Source organism: Copadichromis virginalis, linkage group LG16, assembly GCF_057382275.1.
Source record: "Copadichromis virginalis isolate Kocher_CV1m ecotype Utaka linkage group LG16, C_Virginalis_male_GT1.1, whole genome shotgun sequence".
In the NCBI taxonomy this organism is placed as follows: domain Eukaryota; kingdom Metazoa; phylum Chordata; class Actinopteri; order Cichliformes; family Cichlidae; genus Copadichromis; species Copadichromis virginalis.
In genome coordinates, this window is record NC_140633.1 from 39,987,092 (window position 1) to 40,014,226 (window position 27,135).

A 27,135-nucleotide genomic window follows, 5' to 3' on the forward strand; every position below is an offset into this window, starting at 1 on the left:
TCAGAGTTAGTCGTGGCTCGCGTTACGTCTCAGAGGAAGTGAAACACGGCGAGTTCGGTTTCCGACTAAAGCCGCATCGTTCGGCAGCTGTCGCCGGTGTTTTCTCACAGAACGTTCGGTTTTGCCCAACTTCCTGTCACACGTTTGTTGGGGTCGGTGGCACAGTCGGGTTCGCTCGCCTCTTGAGTGTGCACCGTGTTTTGAACTCGGCGTCGGGAAACCCTGAGGAAGCCGTGATTGCAGGTTGAAAATGTGATAGCGAGCGCAGTATTAATATTCATGCTCTTTGAAGCCATTTTCATCTTAGTGTTTGTTTGCTCCTGATGGAAAAGATGAAAAGACCTGCGGACCTCATGAATTCCGCTGCGAGAATAACAACTGCATCCCCGACCACTGGAGGTGCGACAGCCAGAACGACTGTGGAGACAACTCGGACGAGGAGAACTGCAGTGAGTACCTGACTACAGTTCTTCTACAGTTTCACAGCTAAGATCGTGAACATTTACAGAATAGTAACTTAATGTTAAAGCTGTAGCTCTGACTCCTTGTTGAACGCAGCAGAAATAACTGAGAAGCTAAGTGAGCCTGAACGCTAACAGCTGAGCTGTGCTTTCAGGTGTGCCAGAGATCAAAATGAAAGCATGCAATGCAAAGATGTCCCCTCCTTTGAATGAAAGCATGACTGTGTGGTTACTCAGTCTGCTCCGTGTTGGTATAAATCATGGCTTTGATGTCAACTACTTTTTTTGGATGTCAGAAGAAGAATTATGGCGATGCTGGAAAAGCCTACAGAAGCATTTCTAAAGACCCGAGTGTTCATCAATCCATATTAGCTCCAACTGTCTCCTCATGGCAGAGTTTCAAGAGTACTCTCGCTAGTAGCAGGCTGCCTGCAAAGATCATACCGACAGCACAACATGCACGCTGGAAACTTGTGAGAAAGACATCAAGAGAAACATCAGAATACCTGCAGACAGTCCTACAGGTATTAAATCTTTATCCCGTTATGAGGAAACAATAAAGGAAACGACAGAGCCATGAAGGAACCTCAGGCACATCTAAAGTTCCCAAAAGGACAGAGCTGGAGAGGCAGTGTTCTTCAGGCAGGTCACACAGGAAGCTGCGATTAAAGTTTAAAACAAAGAAAACGCCGCACAAATAATCAAATCTGACCTGTGGAGCAGGTTTGTGGGCAGCTTTGCTTCCTGATGACCTGGAAATGTTACGATCATCGAGAAGCTTGAAGGAGTTTTGTAATCCACGAGAGGAGCGACTCGAATGAGCAGGACGCCGAGCGGACGGACCGCTCACATCTCTCAGAGGTCATCCATCACCAGCAGCGGTTTTAAAGCTTTGTTTTAAATTGCAAAATGGAAATGTGTTGAGGACGTTGTGCTCTCACAGTCAGCTGTGCAGGTTCATCGATCTCCGTCTGTAATCTAAGACTACATTTCTCTGAGGGTGAGAGCACGCTTTTTATTTTTTATTATCAAGGTGAACTTAATGACACGAGAGCTGGTCGCCCATCCAGCTCTCGTGTGGTCTGCTGCCACTGGGGCTTGACCTTAACCCGAGGTGTCGTGGAACGACCTGTCCTCATCCTTCGCTGTGTGGATCGTAGATTTAGAGGATCCAGACGCAGGAGGCAGAGAACTCAGCGCTCACAAAACTCCCAGAAGCACAAAGTCCGAAAACACAATAAACATTATAATCCAGAAAGAGTAAACTCTCACAGCCTGGGATCAAATCCAAAGAAAGGCACAGAGACTTGCACAAACACCAAGCAGCACATGCAGAGAATGCAACCAAGCACAAAGAAAAGGCAGGGCTATATATCCTGAGGGTAACTGGGACAGTGACACCTGTAGAGAGCTATTTGGGACCAGTACACCAGTACCAGCTGTCTGTACTGGAGCCTCAGGTCAGAGGTAGGGCTGCTTGATTATGGCAAAAATGATAATCACGATTATTTTCACTGACATTGAGATCTCGATTATTTGACGATATTTATTTAACAATAACAATGTGTTGAATAATGACTTTAAAAAATAATATAAAACAGTGCAAATACTGATAACAGTGCAAATGTTTGCAATATAAGAAACAAATGAAAAATGTAAACATCTGTGTTTAGTGAGCTTTGCAGTGTTGCTCTGTGGTGCAGCTACACTGTAGCAAAGTTTACACACTGTGTCTACTTGATCCACGTCTGACTGAGCCCATAATGTTTCCACACCACTGAAGTTTTTTACCTCTTTTCAACCAACAGCAGTCACTCTCCTCTCCAAATAACTTCTGCTTAGCTTTCCCAGCTTCCCTCGGGTCCTCTTAATCAGCGGTCCCCAACCCCCGGGCCTCGGACCGGTACCGGTCCGTGAGTCGTTTGGTACCGGGCCGCGAGAGTTGAGGCTCAGGTGTGAAATGTCTGGTTTTCAGGGTTTTTATCGGTTTTCAGTGTTATTTTGTTATCATTTTTATCGTTTACTCGGTTTTCCTGGGTCTTTCCACGTGTGTTATGAATAAATCTTCTTTTTTTCGGTACCAGTACTGGTTTTATTTTGTTGTATTTATCCGCGACACCTTAAAGGCCGGTCCGTGAAAATATTGTCGGGCATAAACCAGTCCGTGGCACAAAAAAGGTTGGAGACCGCTGCTCTTAATTGTTGTGACGCGTGTTCGAAATGCAGAGAGGTGCGCTCGATTTGCCACACGGAGCAGCGCGAGAGTAACGCACGAGGGAGGGGCTAATAATCGGCTCAGTCATTTTTAATGATCGTTGAAAGCCCAGATCGTAATCGTGATTACAATTCGATTAATTGAGCAGCCCTAGTCAGAGGTCGTTTGAATCCCAGAGGGTCAGAAGAAATGCAGTTCTCTGAGGACAGCTGACTGCTGCTCCCGGCGACTCAGCCACACCTCTCTCCAACACACACACATGCAAACCATCCAGGCCCATCTGAGGAAAGCTCTGTGCTGTTTCTCTGTGAGCCACACGTTCTTTCTTCTTTTGACTTGTTTGGATATTCATCATCACTTTTGGGAGAAAACTTTTTATTTCCGTTTGAAATGATGCCGGAAACCCAGCTTGTTAAATTTCCTGGTGTCTGCCTGCGTGAGGGGAAGGCTTTTGTCTGCACATTAGACGTGCGCCTTTGCTGAGTGTGCATAATGTGTGCGATTTATTAGATGCTTATTCTCCAAACCTATTAATGTCACTTAAAATGCAAATAAAAGCCAGTCAAGTGTTGGACGGTGCAGAATTAAACAGGTGGACTCGGAGACAATAGAGAGGCTGCAAATCAGATTTTGCTGCAATGCCTGCTGGGAGTCTGGGTTACAGCACAGCTCGTAACACACACCAGAGTTAGCTAAGAGTCCACGATAACGGGGGGAGGCCCAGGCGGAGGATGTGATGCAGCTGTTTAGCTGCGTCCTAATATCGTCCTCGGGGACAGACTTGCACTAAACGGCAAATACAAGATTGTTGGCTTCAGAGAGCTGCTCTGCTTGTTGTCAGCGTAGAAATGAATGCATTTACATCTTGATCAGCCAGTTCATCCACTTCTAATACAAAATGACTCTAATTAGATAAAACGGCGGTTTTGCCGAGGCATTAGCGTGTGATCCTAAACACGCAGCGTTTGGCTGATGACAGTTTGCTGAGAGTGACGCTGGGAAAGAATCACATGGTTGATTTTGTGTCTTCTTCCTACTCAGAGCCCGTCACCTGTAACCACAAGGACTTTGCCTGTGCCAACGGAGACTGCATCTCCTCCCGATTCCGCTGCGACGGAGACTACGACTGCTTGGATAATTCAGATGAGGTTCATATTAACGTTATGCTATGAAACATTCATGTATTTAGTTTGTTTTTCTTTTTGTTGTTCATAAAATGAGGAAACAACAGACATTGGTTTTATTCTGAGCGACCAACAACCTAATACAGGAAGTCAGGATCAGCTGTTAAAAAAGTGCTAACCCTGATGCTGTGGGTGTTGCCCAGCAGGCAGTGCAACGCTGATACACCTGGTTATATTCTGATCAGTATTAAGCATAATTAACTGTCAGCACAGTCACATATTAATTATGAATTTAACCATTCAAACCTATATATATACAAACCTAAACCATGGGCTGTTGACACATTCCTGTGGCCACCCACACACATCAAGGTCAAACTTGGTCTGCATCTACACACACAAACTCATCTACATTTAACACACTAATCACAACTATACTTTGATTGTATCTCAGCAAAGATGGAAAAGCTCACTTTTAGCACAGAAGGCTGGATGTTCAGACGATTTTGTCACAGGTTGAGGCAGACTGTGTGGAGAGTGGATCCAAATGCAGATGAAACAAAGAGTGCAAACAGACTTAATATTAACTGAAAGCAGCAGGTAAACAATAACCTAAAATAAGCTAAATATAAAAACCCTAGAACAAGAACAGGAACCTAGAAACCTGAAGACCTGACATGTGTCTGTAAACCCGGGAACAAAGCAGGCGATCGAGCGAGGAACGAGTGTAAACACACACAGGAGGTGATGAAGGGAAACAGCTGATTAGAACAAACATAATGACGCCACAGGGGAGTGAAACTAAACACCACGAACATGGGACACCAGACCTCTTCAAAATAAAACAGGAAACGTAATGAGATACAGACATGACCACGCAGACATGAAACACGTCTAAGAAACAATGACCCGTAACAGCAACCTCGGCATAATAGAAATTAAACATAAACCATAAACATCAAAATATGTAAAAACTCAAAACGCTGAGTCAGATGAAGCCGATCGTTGGGAGACGTGAACCCATCTCTGTCCCGCCGCTCTCGACATTAGAAACGGACTAATGTGTCAATATTTGTAAATGAATAATCACGCTGTTTTAGGCTAAACTGCATCGGTCAGTTACATATTTATAAAGTTACTAGAAGTTTATATCATTTGTTTTAATGGACTTTTAAGGTGCGAGCGTATGAGGACTGATCCTCTGTTCACTTTTATTTCCAGCTGTAGTTTTGTTTGCCGCCTGGTTTACTGCTGTGACTCTAAACGGATGCCACCAGTGAAACCTTTATTATTACGCAGCAATAACATCTGGTAGTCATTAATTATTAACCACATATATGGAGTACGTGCGCCTTCAGAGCGTGCTAATCAGCCATGCATCAAACGTAGTTTTAGCACAAAAACCACTGAAATCAATAAACACACGTTTACTGTATTATTTACCTTAATAGTGTAATTACACCAGGCGTTATTAATTATCAGTTCATTGTTTGTAAATATAGTAAAATATGAACACACTGAATTTGAATTAATTATCAGTTCATGTATAACAGTCATTATAAATTGAGCTGCTAACAAGGCGTGAGTGGTCCCTATGCATCATATCAGTGCTAATGCTGTCAAATGATGCGGGTCAATAATAAGTAACATAAAAATTACAGGTCACATAAATGTGCTATTGTAGACACACACAAAAGGACACAGAGGCTTAACGCGTACAAATCACAGTGTACATGAGCCAAATTATAGCATATGGATAGTGTAATTTAGTCTGCAATTGATCCCTGGAAAATGTCTGTCACTATCTGAGCATGCAGCACAAGCACGCATTAAATATCCAAATTGGAAAAGAGAACTGGAATTAGATGGCTATATTGGCGCCTGCAAAGAAAATAATCCCATTGTGGGCATAATTCACCGCGCTGATCCAAATCTCCTCGTCATGGTCGCTATATTCCAAAACAATGCTGGACAGGAAGCATCGCCTTTTGTAAATCCTAATCCTCCCCGTGCCTTTCAGCAGCACAAAGACGGCCTGTTTTGTCCATAAAGTTGTTATAATTTTACACTCTTGTAATGTGTGAAGAACTTAAATGTGGCTTTATCTGGCATTTCATGGCGTAAAGAGATTTTTGTGGGATTCATATAAAAATGCTCCATCAGTGATAACGATGCATAATTCAAGGACAAAGCCTTGTTATTACCATTCATTATTCGTGTTAATTTATTGCTCTGTTCAACATTTGCACAGCAATTTTTACATATAATCCTCCTCCATGCAAACCAGTGCAACCCTAATTAACCCTTTATTATGTGGCTCCCCGGCGCCAGCTTTGTGGGTCAGTGCAGTCAAATAGTTTGAGGAGAGAAAGTTTCCCTTCAATCAGCAGTTATTATTAAAGTCAGTCATTCACAGGAGCCACCTGTGTTTACGTAGAAGAACAATGCTGGCTGCATTCATGCTGGATTCAATGCATCATGAAGTTTAGCTGCTTTTAAGAAAAGTGCATGCATCTATTTTCAGTCCCATCGGGATAAAACTCTGAGGCTTTATTTCTGTTTTTATTTATTTCTCATTCGGAGAGGCTGCCGGCTGCTTTGGAATCAATGTAAATCATTTTTTAAACGCTATTTGAAATACTTTCTAAAAACCTCGTCACCTGTTGGTCCCTTTCAAGCCTCACTGAGCACCAGACTTTGCTCTGGAAATAGTATTTAACAGCGGTTACATCGTTAGTTTGTAATGGACTGCATTTATACAGCTTTGTATTCGTATCGATCACTTAAAGTGCTCTGCACTATAAACCACATGCACATTTAAACAGCTCTTCTCTGAAACCACACGTGTAGTCCTCACTCTGTGCTCACAGACACAGATTGAAGACGCGCTTCGCCTCCTGAGCCACAGCGTGCACGTGGCGGCGGGGGCGCTGCGCGGTTCCAGCAGTGTAGGTCGGCTTGTGTTAGAACAACGGTTGCGTTCATGTGACCGTTTGTCAGCCCTTCGCTGCGTTCCTTCATTGTGACCGATTGTGTCAAACTCCTCTGCGTGAGCTGTTTTACTATGTATGATGTCGTTTTCTGTTTCCGCCCAGCAGGGGGCTGAGCAGGAAACAGTCCGGCTGCTGGACGCTGGACGTGTCCTTGATGTTTTTCGCTGTGTTTAATTGCAGAAAGGCTGTGAGGCACACTGCTCAGATGACCAGTTTCGCTGTCACAACAACCTGTGCATCTCGATGAAGTGGCTGTGTGACGGGCAGGAAGATTGCAAGATGGGTGAAGATGAAAAAACCTGCCAGGAAACAGGTGAAGAAAGCTCCCACCACACACTGAACCACAGAGCCGTCCTCCTTTGTGCAACCTTTGTTGTCCACAACATTGTTTGTATTGCAAGTGTGAAGAATTCAATTTATAGTTATTATTCTTTTGTAGGTCAAAGAAACATTTTCTTTTTGTCCACTGTGAATAGCTCAGAGTGCACTCTGTGAGGTCACTGCTGTCTCCAACCAACCACAGTCTCACAAATCCCCCTGTAACACTCTTCTCTTCTGCAGTTGTGCCGTCCTGCTCGGTCAACGAGTACGTGTGCACCAGCGGCGGCTGCGTGTCGGCCAGCCTGCGCTGCGACGGACACGACAACTGCCTGGACGGCTCGGATGAGGTCAGAGAATCCCCCTTAAACTGTAGTAGCATAGTGTTGCAGTACTAAGTAATCAGAAAGCTGCTTTTCATGCATGAACCGAGGACCAATCGGTGCTTTTTCTAGACTTGATGGTTTGTGTTTGCGTGAGATGAGCTCAACTCATCTCAGGACAAAGCAGGACGATGGTTTAGCCGAAGTGTTGCTCACAAACATTTGAAAAATGTGCAGTTTCAGCTTTACTGAAGCTTTTTGCTGCCATCAAATTAAAAAACAAAACACATGTTGTACTGTTGCAACAACATAATTTTCAAATCATTAGACTCTGTTTTTAAATTTGAACTGTACAGTTTCCCAGTTTGTGGCCATGAAGATGAAAATAGACAAATGAGCAGAGAAAAGGAGTGAATGGTGTCTTTATGAGTTAAGCAGCAGAGAGAGACTAAAACTGTATTTCTATGTTTAACTCTCTTACTTCTTTGTTCTGGAGTGAAATGATTGAAGCCTTTAATATGTCCGTCTGTGTTACTGTGCAGTCTGCAGCCAGATGGCATAAACGCTCTCATGACTTTGTGGCATACGCGTGACCTTTTCCCAGCTCATCCTTGAGGGTTTGTTGCGCTCATTGAGGAGCACGTACTAAGAGATATGGTTCTATGCAGAGTTGTGCATATGTTGGGTCGAGGTCCTCGAGATAAAAAGGCTCCTGAACTAAAAACATTTAGCATCTTTTGTGCTCGCGTGGCTGCGGTGACATAAACCTTCATGGTTCTGCAGTGCTGCTCCCTCTGTCCTGTCTTTGTGTTGATGAGAACGCCTGCTGGCTGCGCCTGCGTCTTTGCTAACAGATCGGCTGTGTGAAGGAGTGCAGAGAAGACGAGTTCCTGTGTCTGAATCGGGCCCACTGCATCCCTCGGCGCTGGCGCTGCGACGACGTGCTGGACTGCATGGACCACAGCGATGAAGAAAACTGCGGCCAGGGTAGGTGTCAGCGTGATGTCTGAAGGTAAAAAAGTCTCATTTGTATAACTGAACAGAGAATTGATTTGAGCGGCTGCACAGCATTTAATGATAAAAGGGCCGAAACAGCAGAGAGGAAGACGACTCTGAGACGGGAGGAGAGACAGGAAGAGAAGCAGGTTCTGCTGGTGTTGGTGGGAATGATCCACATTGTCAGGATCATCATGTAGAAGCATCTGTTACTAGAATCCTGTAATGGGCCATTTGTGACTCCTGTTCTCCTTTGAATGCACTGTTTTTACCGTTGGCGTGTTCGCGGCGCTAAAAGTCTCGTTGCACTCTTCGATTGCAGCAGCCTTCTTCTGCCGAGCTGATGAATTCATTTGCAACAACACCTTATGCAAACTCCACACGTGGGTGTGCGACGGCAAGGATGATTGCGGAGACAACTCTGACGAGGACGCGGACATGTGTGGTGGGTTGAGATTGTCACTCTCAAGAATTTCCTTTGAAGCAGACGATGCATATTTTATAGACCTCTGCTTTTCGATCTCCCGAGAGGGAACGTTTCGTTGTCTTTTCATAAAAGATTTGATGCTCTTATTAATTTATTTATAGTTCCACTGAAGGACACCTCCATTAGCCGTTTGTGTCTTTTGTCCTCCAGCGAAGCTTCCCTGCCCCCCCACGAGGCCGTTCCGCTGTCGAAACGATCACGTGTGTCTGCGCACGGACCAGGTCTGCAACAAAGTGGACGACTGCGGCGACAACTCGGACGAAGAAGAGTGTGGTGAGCGCAAACCGCACCAGCACGGGTCTAACGATGCCTCGAGCGGTATTAGTGTGAAAGTTCAACGACTCTTTATTCATCAAATTAAGTGCAGAAGGTTAAAAGCGCCCCTGATGCAGCCGTCCTTGTTTCGTTCTGTGAGGATGATAATTGGAGTTGGGAGAAAAAGAAGCACCAACAATGAAGCAGCGTCTGCTTAGTTGTTGAATGACAGAGATTTCTTTTTCTCTCTCATGCTGTTTAACTAAAATAACCGAACGTTGAACATTCTGCAGAGCAGGAGGCTTGTTGGTCCTACACCGTGTGAGGCTGTGTGCTCGTGCACTGCAAACCTGCAAACACAGGTTTTGAACTTTAGCTCGAGTACCAGGAGTCTAAATGTGCTGCAGAGGAATCTGAAAGGCAGAAAAAGGACTGTGACTGCATGTTAAACGGGAGCCACGTTTGGTGCACTTAACACAGTTTACAATTTATTCCTGCAGATTTTTGTGGTGAAAGTGAAAATGCTTTTCAAACACACGAGCGCTCCCAGCCTGTTTCCTCCACACAGCTTTGTGTGAATAATCCCAGACAGGAAGGAGAGGACGCATCTCTGCTCTCCTCCATCGCTCTCTCATCTCCCTCTCTGCTTCCATCACTGATCCATCTCCTCCATCACTTCATTACCTCTAAGAATTCTGTGCTTCCGCTTCTATCCTTCTGTTCAATCTGAGCTTAATCCTAATAATCTCTTCATCCGCAGCTTCATCGCTGTGTGATATTCTTTATCTCTGTCTGTTATTGGAGGAGGATGGCAAACTTTTGCTTATGTTCTCTGAGGACAAAAGCAAAACGTGTGAAACACCTCAACAGTTTTTAGTTTGAATAATTAACAGATACAGTCAAAAAGCTCTTTCTCTGATTTATTTCAAACACTTGCAAAACGACCTGCCGGCAAATAAAGAGACTCCGGGACGTCGCTTCAAAGTAGTAAACACTAAACGGACTTCATGATGATTTCAAAGTGTTCAGCTAAGTCAAGCGCAGGTGACTGGACAGGCTGTTTCTCATGAGCTGATGTCGGCTCTCGGTCTGTGTGCACTGAAGCAGAGGTCGTGGCTGGAAGACCTCGGCCCTGTGGGAAGACCGAGTTTTCCTGCAGTAACCGCCGCTGCGTCCCGATCCAGCTGCAGTGCGACCTGTTCAGCGACTGCGGGGACGGCGGCTCAGATGAGCAAGACTGCAAGGCATGTAAGTACGGCACAAGCTGACTTCAGCGGACACGTCAAAGGAGCCGTCGGTGAGATGAAAAGCACCAAATGTTACCGCGGCGTTATCAGAAAGCGAAGCTATCCTCGTTTTGTTTTGTTATTTATGCTAATACATGTGCGCCCGCGCCTGCAGTGTGCTTTGTAAAAGATGGAGATGCTCCTTTGGCTTTTGCACCTGAAAGGAGGAGCCCAGCAGGGCTGATGTGTAATCTGCCTTTATTTGTAGTTTCCAGTGGAGATGTATGTGGAAAGAAAACCAATCCGTGTGGAGAGGACGCCGTCTGCAACCAGACAAATGCTAATTCTATATGTCAGTGCAAACCTGGCTTCAAGAGGAATCAGAAGACGGGCCAGTGTGAAGGTAACCGTGTGTCATGTAGTTTCTATGGTCTGGCTTTTAACACACACTGACGGCCTTAGCTGTTGTTGTTTTTATTGACTTATTTTATTTGTTTTTCTGTATTTTACTGCATCATTGTTGCGCATTTCTTTTACTTTAGTGGCGTTTTACATGAAACTGACTGAAATGTGCTATAAAAATAAACTTAAGAGCATTTTACATATTTACTTATTACGTATCTGTTCCTTCAGTTAGTTTAGAGGAAGCTGGCTGGTGCCTGTTGTTCATTTTGAGCGAGTTTAGTCCTGATAAAACCTGCCAGGTGTCAACAGGTGAGTTTGTGAGTCAAACCTCAGTAAAACTGGGGAAATAAACGGTCTTAATGGAAGCGATTGCTGTGACTTTATAACGTGTTTGTAAATGTCATACATGCACACAGTTACGTGGAAAACTCTACATTTGCAGCATCATAAATGAGGCTGTACTTCTTTGCAGAGATAAATGAATGTCTGCAGTTTGACGCTTGTCCTCATTACTGCGCGAACACTAAAGGGTCCTATAAATGCTCATGTGACCGGAATTTTAAGGAGATCAACGGCAACTGTGTAGCAAGAGGTATGCTAAGAAAACTGAGTGTATCCACTGTGGTGACCTCTCTGTGGACGTGAGTCGTTTTAATGAATGGTTTTACCTTTTAACACGTGAACGACTCACCGGCAGGACCGGAGGAACGAGTGTTCTACGTGTCCAACGACACCGAGATCCGCAGCTTCCTGTATCCCTTTAACCAGAGCCTCGGATACAGGCTGCCCACGCACATTGAGGACAACGCCCGAATCATTGGGATGGATGTTCTGTTTCACCACCAAAAGTTTATCTGGGCGACCCAGTTCAACCCTGGTGGGATTTTTTACAAAGACAATTTGGAAAGAAGTCAGAGCAAAACAAATGTCAGAAATATTGTGAGTATTTTTTATTGTATTTTAATTTTGTGCTTATTAGGAAGAAAATGTGTTTAAAAATGATCCGTGTTTTAGTTTCGTATACTGCACCGCTACGTCTCACTTTGAATCAGCATGTGCACGAGCGCCTGACGGTGTGACTCTTATCGGTTGCAGTGCTCAGACTTCCGGCGACCCCGAGATATTTCTGCTGACTGGATTACAGGAAACATTTATTGGACCGATCACTCCCGGATGCACTGGTTTAGTTATTACACAGCCCACTGGACTAAATTACGATATTCCATAAATGTGGGCCAACTTAAAGGACCGAACTGCACCCGCCTGATTACTGATATATCTGGAGAGCCGTACGCCATCGCCGTCAACCCCACCAGGGGGTAAGTACACATCACACAATATTCAACTTCACAGATGTTTCTGCCAGAGCACCATTATTTAATCCTGTAACGAGCCGCTGTTTTCAAAAACGTAATCAATTTCACATTACATAATACTCAGTAGCATGTTATTAATTACTCAGCTGCTCCGCTCGGCAGAGTAATCGGTTACATTTCCTCTTACATCACTTAAACTCGCCAGACCTGCTCCAACAAAGGTGTTACAACAACGACAAAGCGGCGCACAGCTGTGACACGTCGCTCTGCTAACGAGTCTTTGGTTTTCCTCATCGTCTCAGCTCCTGACGCTGTGTTAAAAAATAACCTGTTTACTTTTTAATATTATTATAACTGTAAAACATGACATCAACACAGAAACGTGCTGGTTGCAGTAGCTGTGATACTGAGCATGTATCTGTAAAATAAATGCATATTTGTTGAAGCTGATTTTGGTTCCTCGCAGAATGATGTACTGGAGCGTGATCGGTGATCATTCTCAGATCGAGGAATCAGCCATGGATGGCTCACTGCGCAGAGTGATGCTGGACAAAAACCTGAGGAGACCCACTGGTGGGTGGCTCGTTTATTCCTTTTGTTGAACCACATTTTTTAAAAAGTTCATCATTAATTTTGAAGTCATATGAAATGTTGTGAATTTTATGAATGGACTTTGTGTGTTCTGATATCTCTGGCCAATACCTGTCCATCAATAATTATTCAATAACTATTTAATTTCCAGTTACTGAAATGATTGAACGATCATAAAAATAAAGATAAAAAGTAACACAGCACGGTGTCGTTGGGCTGATATCTGCACCTTCTTTATTTGTGCAGTAAACACACATTTGATGCACAACGTGCAAATTCCACATAGCAGAGCTTCAATATAAACTCGTGTTTGTTATTGAGGCAGCTAATAAATACCTGATTAACTAACAATGTTCTGCCAACATGTGTAACACTTACACACACGATGTGTTTCGCCTGCAGCGTCACGTGACGTTTGCAGTTATATATGAAATAAAGTTCCGCATGTAGACTGTCTGTTATTCTAAAGAATCAAATGGATATATATATATATATATATATATATATATATATATATATATATATATATATATTAGGGGTGCAACGATACACAAAATTCACGGTTCGGTTCGGTACTTTGGTGTCACGGTTCGATATTTTTTCGATACAAAAAAAAAATGTTCATGCCTTTTTAATTTGTCATTTATTAAAATTATAAATATATATTTTAACACAAAAGTACAGTTTTTAAATTTAACCCTAACCCTTGTGCATGTTGTTTTTTAGCTCGTCATATTGCAGCCACAGAAATTCTTTTGTCCATGAAACCATAAAGCTGCACTTTCTTTTTGCCTTATAGTCTGATTTGTCATAACTTCTCCGTTTTGTGGTAAGCTTTTCTTTGGCTGTCACTTCTTCACCCTGACCTGTCTTATTTGGCTCAGCAGAACTGAAATATATATCTGTCTGTGAAGGTTCTCAATCATCCAGGTCATCGTAGTGAAATATATATCCTGCCGCACTCACATAAGCTCAGCGATTCTCTGCGCGATCAACCTCTCACATGTTTAAGCTGCAGGAGATTTCACTTGTCATGTTTGCATAGTAAGCTAACGATTAATAAGACGATGTCAGAGGAATTGGTGCACAAATTATCATCACTCACAGATCAGTGCTGTCGCTCTCTATACACAGTTCGCACGATTGCAAAGTGAAAGCAAAAAAACAAGCGCAAATTCAAACATTTCAATATGTCACATATTGACAGTGGCTCACCCAATGACATAATTACCCAGCTACATTTCTGAAAGAATGCAAAAGCATTGACATATATTTTTCCTACAATAGCCCGACGGGCAGGTAAGAGATAGATTTTGGTAGCCCGACTGAAAAAATCGCTAGCCCCGGGACGTCGGGCTAGCGATATTGCAAGCCCTGTATCTGATTGAGGAATCACTCATCTTTGGAAAAGAGAGTTTATTACAGAGAAATGTCTCTTTCCAAAATAAAAGCTATACTATCCGCTTCTTCTGGGCTATATTCTCAGCAGCATAAGGAGAATCATGTGCTAACAGCTGTCTAAATGACTCGGCTAAAGTTAGTAGCATGCTTGTTGTTTTTGTCTTTGCACTAGGATGATGTCGGTGTAAATGTGCAGTCATATTCGTTGTGTTCCCACTAGTGCTTTCAGGTTAATCTCGTTGAAATAACCTTAACGCCACAACACGGCAAATCTCCGTTAACGAGCTACCCTATACAGAGGGGCTAGACGGCCAACACGTTAACGAGCTAACTGCGCTAACACACTAGCTCCCACCCATGTAATTGAGCATTGCATGGCACATCCAACATACTGTTTTACTTTAGTCCATGACTCGCTTACCTTCAGGGTCATACGTCACATGAAAACCAAAATAATTCCAAACGCCAGATCTGAATGAGGGTGGGGGAGGTCCACTTCTGTCTCGCTAGCTTGCCCTGCGCTCTTCCTTCTGACCATGCTGTCTGTGTTGAGCGCTCAGTGAATCTGCATTCGACTACTCCGCCTAGGCTGCACTCTCGAGCCTAGGCGGAGTAGTCAAATGCAGATTCACTGAGCGCTCAACACAGACAGCATCGTCAGAAGGAAAGTTGATAAAATAAAATACAAATTTTGTATTGTTCTTTTTTTTTCTCCCCTTTGGTTTTCTTTCTTTCTCTCCCTCTCTTTCTTTCATTCTTTCCCCCTGTCCTATCCCACAGTCATGTCTGTCCCGTTTGCAACTGAAAATAAAATAAATTCATAATTATAATAAAGGTCAATCAAATGGACCAATATGATGATCCACTTAAAATAAATCCTCTTGGCATCTTTCTTGGCCTCAAGACAACAATTCTGATGGCTATAGATCCAAACGGGACACAAAAAAAAAAAAAAAAAATTGAAAAAAATTGTATTGTTCGATACATATGCGTACCGAACCGAAAGCACTGTATCGAACGGTTCAATATCGATACGAATATCGTTGCACCCCTAATATATATATATATATATGTATATATATATATATATATATATATATCCATCCAAATCAGCGCACACGCAGCAGCGTACAGCTGCTCGGGATGTGTTGTACGCCTGTAGGGAAGCACTTAGTGCTGATCTAGTTTTGAAGAGCTGCTTTGGCCTCCTTAAATTCAAGGATGCTATGATCTGTCTTGGTCACACAAAGAGGAATTCATCATCAGCTATTTAAATGCTGCAGCCTGGTGCTCAATTATACGGTCAGACTTCTGGGAAACAGTAGCATTGTAAAAAAGCTCATCGTGATCAAAAGGCGCCGTCCTTTCTCAGGATTTTAAACACAAGCTGTTGAATAGAAACAACCGGACGGAGAAACGTTGGTGCTGGAACCGTCCTGACCTTAAGGTCTCCTCCTCTGAGGGACTCCACAGTGATCTCTGTGTAATTTGTCAGGTAAATGAATCTCTTACCTTCATCCTCCCACAGGGCTGGCCATTGATTATTTCAACCAGCGTATTTACTGGGCTGATCCTGAGCTCTCGCAGATAGGGAGCATGAGATTGGATGGCTCGGACCCTCTGGTGACAATCAGCGACAGACACGGTAAACACAAATGGAAAACTTTCATCTACACAAATTCGTTTCATGCTTCTCTTTGTTTTTCTCAACTTGATTTATCAAATAATTGCCAGATTAACATTGCTTTTATGTGGCACAAGGTTAAGGTTCTAAACAGTGTCTGTTAGCACCAATCCTCTTACACGACACAGTCGTCCTTCGTCTGGGCACCTCAGGATATAAACTTTATAATCCCAAAGCTGCAGAAACCTGATTTTATCTGCTCTCTTTTCTCTGCTGGATGTTTAGGAATCTCCCAGCCGTACAGAATCGATATATTTGAGGACTACATTTATGGAACTGGGTTAAAACACGAGGTCTTCAAGATTCACAAGTATGGGAAACAGGCTGTGGAGTTTCTCAGTTTGGGGGTGGAGAAGCCCACTAATGTTTTCATCTCCCACCGTTACAAACAGCAGGACGGTAAGCTGCCCTGATGTTCACTGTTTATCTGTAAAATGTCCCTTTAGAGCAGAAGAGGAAACGCTGTTCAGTCAGTTGAAGTTTGATTACTTATTTACTTGGTAATTGTGTTTGTAATTCAGTTCTATTGTTATTATTTGTTCCTTTGATGTTCTAAAGACTTCTTATAAACACAAACACACACAAACAGCCACCGATCATATTTCTGAATGAACGACTAGAGCAGCAGACGAGGCGAATAATAAATGCAACCATCAGCAGTTGGTAACCAACCACACATACTGGACTGACAGCAGTAGCACGATATTTAGGTTTATGATAAACATAACAACAATCATTTATTGTGTGTGTGTGTGAGAGGTGAGATCCAGCTGTTCCAACCAGTACGGGAGGAGTTTTAATAAAACTTTAAGGTTTCAGTGATGGATGTGTGGATGTTGAAGGGCCGCTGATGTCCAGACCACATTATATAAACAATGTGACAACAACGTACAGTTCCAGTTCCCTCTGCATCTCCACACAGCTATAAGAGGGCTCCAGGCACTATCCTAAATTTGACCATCACACAGACTTTAGAGGAACCAGCCTCCCTCAGGGAACTCTGAGAGTCATCAAACATTAAATATAAGGTTAGAAATGTGTGTGTACAACAAATAGAAACACGTTTCTCTATTTGTGCTGTTTCATGAAACTATCAGATAAAATCTCTCTCTGGATGCTTTGTTGCTTGTTTACTTTAACATCTGGCTGACAACTTTTAAATGTCCCATCTGGCTAACGTTGGTCTGTTCACGGCGACACGTTGACCCTGGAAAAGTAACATGAATGTGGTGAAGAGACATCAGCTCAGAAATTCATCCACCTGCTGCACGTCTGACAAATAAGCTAAAGACGAATATTCAGCAAACCTGAGAGATCGTTTTAAAAACTGTGCCGAGTGAAACATGTGGAGCTGTTTTATAGAGCAAACTATAAATGATATTATTCACTGTGAGCAGCTGAGCGACGCTCAACAGTGAAAAAGTCATTATTTCATTAAAATTCGATCAATCCATTTTATTTATCTGGTATCAGTTTTATTATTAATGTTATTTGACATATTAGGATGTAATGCAGTTTGCCACAAACAAACAAAACCAATTGAATTTAGGATTCCTTTCTTTTATTGGTTTCTTTAAATAACACCTGCGTATCTGTCTGATCTGCTGAAGCTCTTCGTCCCCACTCGTTCGCTCCGGTCAGCTGTTGCTCTCAGTCCCCAAATCACTGAGGAGAGCGAGCGTTCTCTATCGTGGCTCCTGAGCTTTGCAATAATCTTCCTCTTCACATTAGGCGATCGACATCAGTGCTGGTTTTTAAATCCAGATTGAAAACACATTTTTATTCACTGGCTTTCACTCAGTGGTTGACTGACTTGTATTTACTTATATTTTATTGTTTTCGCTATGTTTATTATTTTATCGTATTTATTATTCTTATGGTATCTATTATGTTTCTATTGTTCAGCACTTTGTTCGGCCTTGTGTGTTTTTAAAGTGCTATATAAATAAACCACGATGATGATGAAAACTGGAGTCATGCAGTATGCAGGACTGTGGATTAAGATAAATTTATGATTAGTGAACAATTAGGTTTTTGATAAAAAGTTTAATTCTACATATTTTAACGAAACAACTGGACTAATATTGTGAAACGATGCTTTATAGATATAAATGATATTTAGCTGCGTGTTTCACGTGTGCAACATAAACCACTAACCTGTTCAATCAATCAAGGCTTTATTCACCACGTGCAGGTTGCCCTGCAGTGAAATAGGACACATACCCCCCCTTCCCCCCCATCACATGGGGATACAGGTCGGAGATCGGTAGCGTTACAGAAAAACACTGAAATATACACTACAATGGGAAAGTACAAGAGGAATAAAGAGACCTCTGCTCATGCTGGGCTCCTGGGAGGACAGCATGAGAACAGGAAACAAAAAAACTCCTCTGCACAGAAAAGCACATAAATGTCCACAGCACAACATTATGGAGCACGTGACCAGCCACAGGGTCGGGTGGGGGGTGAGGAGTCATCCGAAGCAAACACAGCAGCCATCCTGCCCAGCGCTACCATCCAGCGCGGGCTCAGACCCGCCGTGTTCCCAGGAGGCAACAAGCATCGAAGGCGTTTGGAAAGGGATGGGGGATGAGTGTGTGCATATCAGTGTATATGTGTGTGTGTGTGTGTGTGTGTGTGTGTGTGTGTGTGTGTGTGTGTGTGTGTGTGTGTGTGTGTGTCCATAGTTCAGCTGAGACAGTGTCCTTCGCCCTGCCAGGCTAAGTAAACAGTGTTCCAGCCAACCCAGGTGGCCTTGCATGGATGGGAAGAACAGACTCAACACAGTCGTAATCAGGGTGTTGTTGTTCAGCTCCAGCCTTGCGACTGCAGCTGGCGCCGAGAGGATATCCACATGAAGTGATGGTGCTTTTTACCATCACTTCATGTGATGGTAAAAAGCGAACAGCTCATATGAATTTCAAAGCAGTTCTACAGTCCAACACTGGTCTCTCAATCTCCCGTTGGAGAGCCGCGAGCTTCTCCATACTTGCGCTCATTTCTTGTGCTCAAGGAGCCGATTTCTGAGAACTCACGACCACAGTGTGCTTCCCCAAGATGTCATCCAATTTTTTTTGAGAAACTCACGCCTCTCCCATCGTTTCAATCCCAGCGGGCAGCCTTGGGGGGGTTTGAACAGCCGGTTCCGCTTCCTTAATTCTTCGATAAGTCAGGGCCAAGCCAGCTCCGATCAGAACCCTGTTATCATGGTTCATAGGTAGATATCTTCAGCACTCAGGCTCACCCGAGCCCAGACTTCTCGTTGAGAAAGGGGTGTTGATTGCATTCAGGGAGCAGTTGATCAAATCCATAATTCCTCTTTTAGGTTTTAGAGAACAGACTGTGAGAGAGTGTTCAGGGAAAGTAATACAAAAAACACGAGACTAGACAAGGACACAAGAGGCTAAGCAGGGAAGCTCAGGGAGAGGAGGAGGAGGAGGAAAGTGTGACCGCCTTCGTCAAGAGCAAGAGCGGTCGCACTGTTCTGATCAATACAGCCACGTCCGTCCTCTCACTTCCTCCAGGTGATAAAGCATGGCAGTTATTGGTTCCATCTCTGGTGTTAATGATGAGAAAGCGTGAGAGAGCTCAGCCTCGGTCAGGTTTTCACTTAAACGACAGCTGTTCCTCCCTACAGACTCATTAGTGTACACTGTGGAGTCTGAGGGCACAACATGTGCTTAGCTTGCAAGTAGCTAAGACACAAAGGCTCGATATGTAAGAGATGGCAGAGATTTTGATTTCTCTCTTTTATCGTCATCCTTTAAACTGAATATATAAATAAACTCTCTTAAACCAGTAAATGGATCTCAGGGTTCGTTCTGCTCGGTGTGCAGCAGGATTTGTTTGACAGAACAGCATGAAGGACAGTTTTAGATTCACACAAAATGAGAAAGTCTCTTGGAGACATTTCCATGATCGTCAGTTCAAACAGTTGCATATAAGTAAGTTATTGGGAGCACCGAGGAAGATCAGCCCTCGTGAGTCAGCAGGACCAGGTCACATCCCTGGGTGACCTCTCTGTGTCTCCGATGCTTCCGTCTTCTGTCTACAAACTGCGCCCCGGTCTGCCAGGATTGGTAACTTCAGCTAACATTACTACAAACATGGGCTCTCCACCTACCTGAGCAGGGAGGAGCATTTAACACCACACAGCGGGTTTCGAGGGGCCATCAGCGGCTGCATTTACGGAGCAGGCTGAGGAGCTTCTACAGCTGCATGATTGAGGCCATCCTGACCAGCTGCATCACCGTGTGGTGCAGTAACACCGCTGCACCTGCACAGAGTGCTGAAGACTGCCAAAAACATCATTAGGACTCCAGCACCCTCTCTGCAGAGGATCTACCATCAGTCCACAGCTGCCTCCATCAAAGACCCCGCCTACACGCTGACGTAGCATAGATTGGATAAATATGTACATTTGCCCTGCAGCTCAGATTCTTCTTATTTTATTTCTATCTTCGATTTATATTGTATTTCCTTTATTGTACTAACTGTAGTTCTTTATAATTGTTTCTGTTGTTTTTAAATGATCATTTATTATAGTTATTAGTTTTATACATGCATCTTTCTGTTTGGCACCAAAAGAAGAATTTCATTCACGTTTCTGTGAATATGACAATAAAAAACCTGAAGGGCTTCCCTCAGACTGACAGCGAGACGGCTGAAACCTGAACAGGACACTGATCAGAGCTGGTTTTGGGATGAAGCAGGGTGAACACCAGGTCCGACCCAAAAAACCAACCAATTCAAACGAACTGTGAAGAAGAGTGGCGCAAACCCAGTTTTAATGAGGGTGCATGTAGAGGACATTCATGCTCACGATGAGTGGATGTGAACCTCTGACAGCAGCTTGATTCAAACATTATGTTGAGTTGTGTTTGCCTGTTTCAGTTGAAGCAGTTTGATTCACAACATGAACATGTCGTCCTCTCTGCTAAAAGCAGCCCTTCTAAAGGTGACGCATCAGTTATACAGTTATTTCTCAGCTTTTGATTATTCAATGTGAAGATGCATGTGTAAATGATTCATGTGCTGTGCCTCTAAAGCCTACAGCACTTCAATAGCTCTATTAAAAAAGAACAACCGCATGTTTCACAGAAAGAGAAGTTGTTCTTGTTCAGCATCACAGATGATCTCCTCCGTTGTTTCTCCACAGGACCCAATCCATGCTCCAGAATGTCCTGTGATTTCATGTGTTTGCTCAACCCGACTGGTGCCAGGTGCACCTGTCCAGAGGGGAAGGTGCTGGTGAACGGCACCTGCAATGATGTCAACGTCTCAGGTATCTTAACAGTAATATTGACTTTGAATATATAACAATGAGCAGCTTTCTGAAGCGTCACGATGTGTTTAGTGAACACGCTGGTGATAACTGCATTCTGTGCGTGTTGCTGTCTCACATTAGCTCCATAACACTGTTAAATATCACGTGACTGTGCACATGGCGCTGCAGTAAGTGATACAAACTTTGCCGCTGTGAAGGTGAACTGTGCCGCCCCCCCTGTGAGAATGGAGGCCGCTGCTTAGCCAATGAGAAAGGAGACTGGAGGTGCTACTGCTGGCCTGACTTTTCAGGGGAGCGTTGTGAGGTCAACCACTGCACAGACTACTGCCTAAACGGAGGCACCTGCATGGGCTCGCCGCTGGGTACGTCTGTGCTTTCAAAAACTCTTTACTGCATGATTCCTTTGGACGATTCACATGTTTGACGTGTTTCTGAGTCGCTGCACGGAGAATAATTCATATGAACGTTTATGCTGCAGGATTCTTTATGTTCTTTGTTTACCAGTTTTGATTTAAACCCCTGCTTGATGGCACGCAGACACATTTGTCTTCATTTAAAGCGATGCAGCTTCCTCTCTTCAGGTCAGATTCGGCTGCATTGCAAAAGCCAGTTGAGCAGTTTTATCATTGATGCGGCTCTGAAAGGAGCCTCCAGCCTTCATGTGAAGGTCTCCTTTGAGGAGCTCTCCTGAGATGTCAGCAGTGAAACTGAAGCAGGACGTACAGACCTGTTAAATAAGCTTTCCTGGATTTAAAAGCCTTTGTATATCACGCCCACATCATAGTAGTTAAGTTGCTTTTAAAAAAAGATACAGATAAAAAATGAAACATGTTTATTGGCCTAATGTAGAAAGAAAGCTGTGACAAAGGTGTGGCGTGATTTCTCATTGCAGTGGTTTAAATTCATTAAATATTTATTAATTACATGGATTTAATAATCTAACAGGAAATAAATGTTTGTTTACAAAAACAGTATTTTTGTTGTTTTCTTACAGCTTAATGTGACTTCAGCAGATGGTAAAATAACTGCTGCTCATTAAAACTGTAACAGAGATGAAGTAGTGAATGTTACATTGTTTTGGGTCTTTCATGGTTAATATTGATGATCGGACCCGTTCATGCTGCTTACATAGTGAAGAGATTTTCCTTTTTTAGTGGGCAGAGGAAACGTGTGCTGTATTTAACTGTGTGCTGTTTTACTGCATTGACCACACGTCTCATGCAAGCATCGCTCTAAATGGAAAAAGAGGGATGGATTATTGTCCAACAGGATCTCCTTTGGTGATAAAAAGGGAAACTCGGTCAGTTTGGAGGCTGGATTCGTTCCCAGTCTCATCCTTAAAAACACAAGAAGGTGTCTTTGAATTTCTGCCTTCAGATTCGACTGGTTTACCAGGATCTTAATGGAAGGTTTGGCAGCAGCATGTTTGAAACAAACCTGTGTCTCTGTGACATGAAAGTAAAGAACTTCATACTGTATATCATAACAGTTGTGGATCACAGTTGTCTAAACACATTTGTGTAACTTGTACAAGACTTTTTGTCTGCCCAGCTGGTTGTGTATGATCCAGCACAGTTACTGTCCGCTGCATTTATTTCCTCCCCGTCAGGCCGGTTGGTTTCAGGCAGATCTTTCCTTTATGATTCTCGCCTGCTCTCGTTATCCAAAACTCCCTGAAGCCAAACATCCAAAGTGTAAAGTGTTTTCTTTAAAGTGATGTCAACTCAATGATTCGTGTTCCCGCCCATTAGCAGGAAAGTAGGGACACGGATGCAGTTAAAGGATGTAGTTTGGATAATTGCTACGACGTGAAGATGACTCGAATCTGCAGTTCAGAAAGCGCGGCTCAGGTTCTCTGACTGAAACATTTTGCATATTTTTCTCAAGCTGTTGATAGAAATCTCTATCTCTCTCTTTTGAGTTCTGGGGCCTTTTTCCATCTGTTCATGCGGCTGCACGCTCCTAGTTCTGGACAACAAACTGTAACCTGTTTGTTTACAGGAAAACATGTTATCGTCAGCAAGCAGCTAGATTTTGTGTCATGTTGGTGCTGCTGCAGATAAAGTCTTTGAGTAGGATTGATAACCTTTGACCTCCTTTCTGTCCCTGTGCCCTCCAGTCTTCACTCTAGTGTGTTTTTAAGGCAGAGTTTCTGTTTCCTGTTTTACTTGGATAGTTGGGTTTCTCCTGTTTCAGGTTATATCCCCTCTCTGTCTTATAGTCTTGAGTGCTTTCAGCTGTGCTGTGTTCCCCTTCTGTTTCTAACCACCAATTAATCCTCATTATTGTCATTTCCACCATGTGCAGTGGCACAGCGCACAGTGAAGCACCCTGGTGCTACATATGACGTACAACAGACAGTCAACACAGGACTGCATGAAGTGCAAGTGTGCAAAAACTGCAAAACACGAATGAAAAGCAGTGAAACACCGAGCAGAACAGAACAATACAGATACAACAGTGTGTGTGTGTGTGTGTGTGTGTGTGTGTGTGAGTGTGAGTGACATACGGTTTGGGGGAAGAAGCTGTTCCTGGGTCGGGCAGTGAGAGCCTGGATGCTCCAGTACTTTTTTCCAGAAGGCAGCTGGGTGAGGGGAGTGTGTGAGGGGAGTGTGTGAGGGGAGTGTGGGGTCCTCCACGATGCTGGTGGCTTTGCGGATGGAGCAGGTGTGATAGGTGTCTGTGATGGAGGGAAGAGAGGCTCCAGTGATCTTCTCAGCTGCTGTACTGATACAGTGCAGTTAGCAACCAGACAGTGATGCAGCTGCTCAGGATGCTCTCGAGCCCCTCTGTAGAAGGTGGTGACGATGGATGGAGGGAGATGGGCTGTCCTCAGCTTCCACAGGAAGTAGAGACTCTGCTGGGCCTTCTTAGTTATGGAGCTGGTGTTGAGGGACCAGGAGAGGTTCTCTGCCAGGTGAACACCAAGGAATTTGGTGCTTTTAACGACCTCCACAGAGGATCCATCGATGTTAAGTGTTAGGGTTAGTGGACAGTGATCCCTCTATGCTCTTCTGAATCCTTTGTTTTGTCCACATTCAGAGACGGGTTGTTGACTCTGTCCATTAGCTGCTGCACCTCCTCTCTGTATGCTCACTCGTCGTTCTTGCAGATGGGACCCACCACAGTCGTGTCATCGGCCAACTTGATGATGTGTTTGAGGGGTGCAAAGGTTGAGTTTCTGTGCCACAAACACGGCTCTAATTTTGACGTGGCTCAACCAACATGGTCACAACTTTGCAGCATATTGGAAGTGCAACACAGACGTGTGCTGGTGGAGGCAGGTTATAGATGCAGCTCGTTACCCTCGTCACAAATGAAAGCCAGCTGTAAAGTTACTAATGTTATGATGTTTTCTTTGGGTGAAGAAAAAACTGTATGAATGTTTTTGCTCTTAATTTGAAGTGTAGGAGGAAGCTGCTGAGTCTGTGTTTGTGCTCGTTTGGATGCTGGAACAAAAACACAAGAATACCTGTTCAATCAATACAGTTAATTACACTTTGATCTGCTGACAACACAAAGTGTTTCCACGTCTTCTTTATTAGGCCGTGTGACAGTAACTTCTGATCTTTAAGTAGAGCCAGTTTAGGGCTTCACAGCTGTAATCTGCAGCCATAAACTGAGAAATAAGCAGCAGTACTAAGACTGCACATAATGTTGAAATAATTAACTCTGTCTGATCCGCTGGTTTGCTCTTTGTTTCCTTTGTGACTTCCTGTGTTTCTGGTGTCTGTGCTTCAACCTTTTTGTAGCGTTTGGCATTTATTTACTGCTTTTTGTTGTTTCCTGATTTTTTTCTTTTGGTTCTGTTAAACATTAATTTTTTCTGTACGTTTGTAATCAGCATGTGAATAAAGTGTCCTCATTGTTTTTACTAATGTACCAGGAATTCCTCCAGAGTTCGTCCACTGTTTGAAAGCACTTCTTGTGGGTGCAGCTCCTTAGAGAACGTGACAGTAAAGATGTTCCTCATTTCTGATTGTCAGCCTATCAGGAGAACTCGCAGGTGTCTGCAGCCCAATGAGGTGAACTCGTGCAGATACACTTGCCTCTGTTTGCGTTGCTCTGCACAAATTAGCATCAGTCTGCATCTCTGGCAAACCAAAACTTGATATTTGGTGTGAAGACACGATCAGGCTGGTGTCGCTATGAGAACAGTCAGTGACACCTAATTTGACTAATGGGACACAACAAAATGTCATAAATTATGATTTGCAGGCATTGTTATGAAACAACAGTAAGAAGAAAATCCCCTCTCAGTATGGACGTCAGTGATATCATCAGCTGTTTTTGTTTTTCCAGTGAAATCATCCTGTAGCTGAGTGAATGATTAGGACAAGCAGGCAACGCCGAAACTAGAAACCACAGCATCAAAGCACTGATGCAGGTTTGCAGCTTAGTGTATTCTTTTCAATGATTCTCCTTTGTTTGTATTTTTATTACACTTGTAACAGTAATAAGAAATATCCCATAAATAGGGATTTATTTCATTTTGTAAACGATCTTAAATTACCCAGAATTCACAGTTTGTAGTCAGGCCTGAGATGGTCAGTGTCTAAAATGCTTGGTGCAGCAGATAAATGTTGACGTCTATTCAATTCAGTTTTATTTATGTAGCACCGAATCACAACGGCCGTCAGCTCAAAGTGCTACAAAAAACAGAGAAAACACCAACCATCAAACGACTCCATATGAACAAGAAGGAAAAACTCCTTTTTAACAGGAAAAGACCTCCATCAGGACCAGGCTGAGGGAGGGGCGGGCAGGTCTCCTGAATCCAAACTGGAAGCTGGTTCCACAGAAGAGGGGCCTGAAAACTGAAGGCTCTGCCTCCCATTCTACTTTTAAATACTCTAGGAACAACAAGTAGGCCTGCAGAGCGAGAGCGAAGTGCTCTAATAGGGTGATATGGTACTACAAGGTCATTAAGATAAGATGGGCCTGATTATTTAAGACCTTGTATGTGAGGAGCAGGATTTTGAATTCTGGATTTAACAGGAAGCCAAAACAGGAGAAATCTGCTCTCTCTTTCTAGTCCCTGTCAGGACTCTTGCTGCAGCATTTTGGATCAGCTGAAGGCTTTTCAGGGAGTTTTTAGGACATCCTGATAATAATGAATTACAGTCGTCCAGCCTGGAAGTAATAAATGCATGAACTAGTTTTTCAGCGTCACTCTGAGACAGGATATTTCTAACTTTAGAGATGTTGCACAAATGGAAGAACGCAGTCTTACATATTTGTTTAATATGTGCGTTGAAGGACATGTCCTGGTCAAAAATGACTCCAAGGTTCCTCACAGTGTTACTGGAGGCCAAGGTAATGCCATCCAGAGTAAGAATCTGGTTAGATATTATATTTCTAAGCTTTTCAGGGCCGAGTACAATAACCTCAGTTTGATCTGAATTAAGAAGCAGAAAGTTAGCGGCCATCCAGGTCTTTATGTCTTTAAGACATTCCTGCAGTTTAACTCATTGGTGTGTGTTATCTGGCTTCATGGACAGATAGAGCTGGGTGCCATCTGCATAGCAGTGACACGATTGCAAAAGGTGAACCAGGAAGTTTGAGCTCATTTCAGTGTTTACACTACCATGTTCCTATGGTAACAGTTGCATTGGCCATTTATAATAAGAAGAATAGGCAAGAAGAGTATTATTCACTTTCTGTGTTCCTGTAACATTTTAGTGATGTCTTTCATAAGGTTTTTGCTAGTATTACTAAATAACAGCACTGAAACAGTTTGATTTGTGCATCCCATAATAAGATAATATTCAATATTCAAGAAACATAAGAAGTCTGTAAAACTTACAGCTTGCTGACACATCCAAAACCAGTTGGCATCAGTATTTGTGAAAACCTGAACTAATGTTTTAGTTTTCCAGAGATGAAGAGAACAGCTGAGTTCATCGCTGTGACGTTTGGCCTTCTCAGAAAGATTTAACCCATCAGTTATTGAGTTATCAGATCCGAATGGAGAGATTGATTTCCTTTGGACGTTTCAGTCAGATTATTCCAGGCACAGAACTGTAGAGTGTGAAATTACCAAGTGGTGTAGT

The 27,135-nt window shown here is 43.3% G+C and overlaps 1 protein-coding gene across 1 annotated transcript in view; it reads left to right on the forward strand.

Moving 5' to 3' along the window:
* The window catches only part of lrp1bb (low density lipoprotein receptor-related protein 1Bb), a 201,462-nt gene that overhangs the window by 161,739 nt on the left and 12,588 nt on the right, over positions 1–27,135 (forward strand). The window contains exons 67-83 of the mRNA XM_085435115.1: positions 333–449; positions 3,718–3,824; positions 6,974–7,106; positions 7,355–7,461; positions 8,289–8,421; positions 8,753–8,875; positions 9,068–9,190; positions 10,277–10,420; positions 10,667–10,801; positions 11,276–11,395; positions 11,501–11,742; positions 11,899–12,122; positions 12,586–12,692; positions 15,640–15,756; positions 16,021–16,194; positions 20,954–21,079; positions 21,280–21,444. Coding sequence (XP_085291241.1) covers positions 333–449; positions 3,718–3,824; positions 6,974–7,106; positions 7,355–7,461; positions 8,289–8,421; positions 8,753–8,875; positions 9,068–9,190; positions 10,277–10,420; positions 10,667–10,801; positions 11,276–11,395; positions 11,501–11,742; positions 11,899–12,122; positions 12,586–12,692; positions 15,640–15,756; positions 16,021–16,194; positions 20,954–21,079; positions 21,280–21,444 — 2,397 coding nt within the window. The remainder of the gene's footprint in view (positions 1–332; positions 450–3,717; positions 3,825–6,973; positions 7,107–7,354; positions 7,462–8,288; positions 8,422–8,752; positions 8,876–9,067; positions 9,191–10,276; positions 10,421–10,666; positions 10,802–11,275; positions 11,396–11,500; positions 11,743–11,898; positions 12,123–12,585; positions 12,693–15,639; positions 15,757–16,020; positions 16,195–20,953; positions 21,080–21,279; positions 21,445–27,135) is intronic.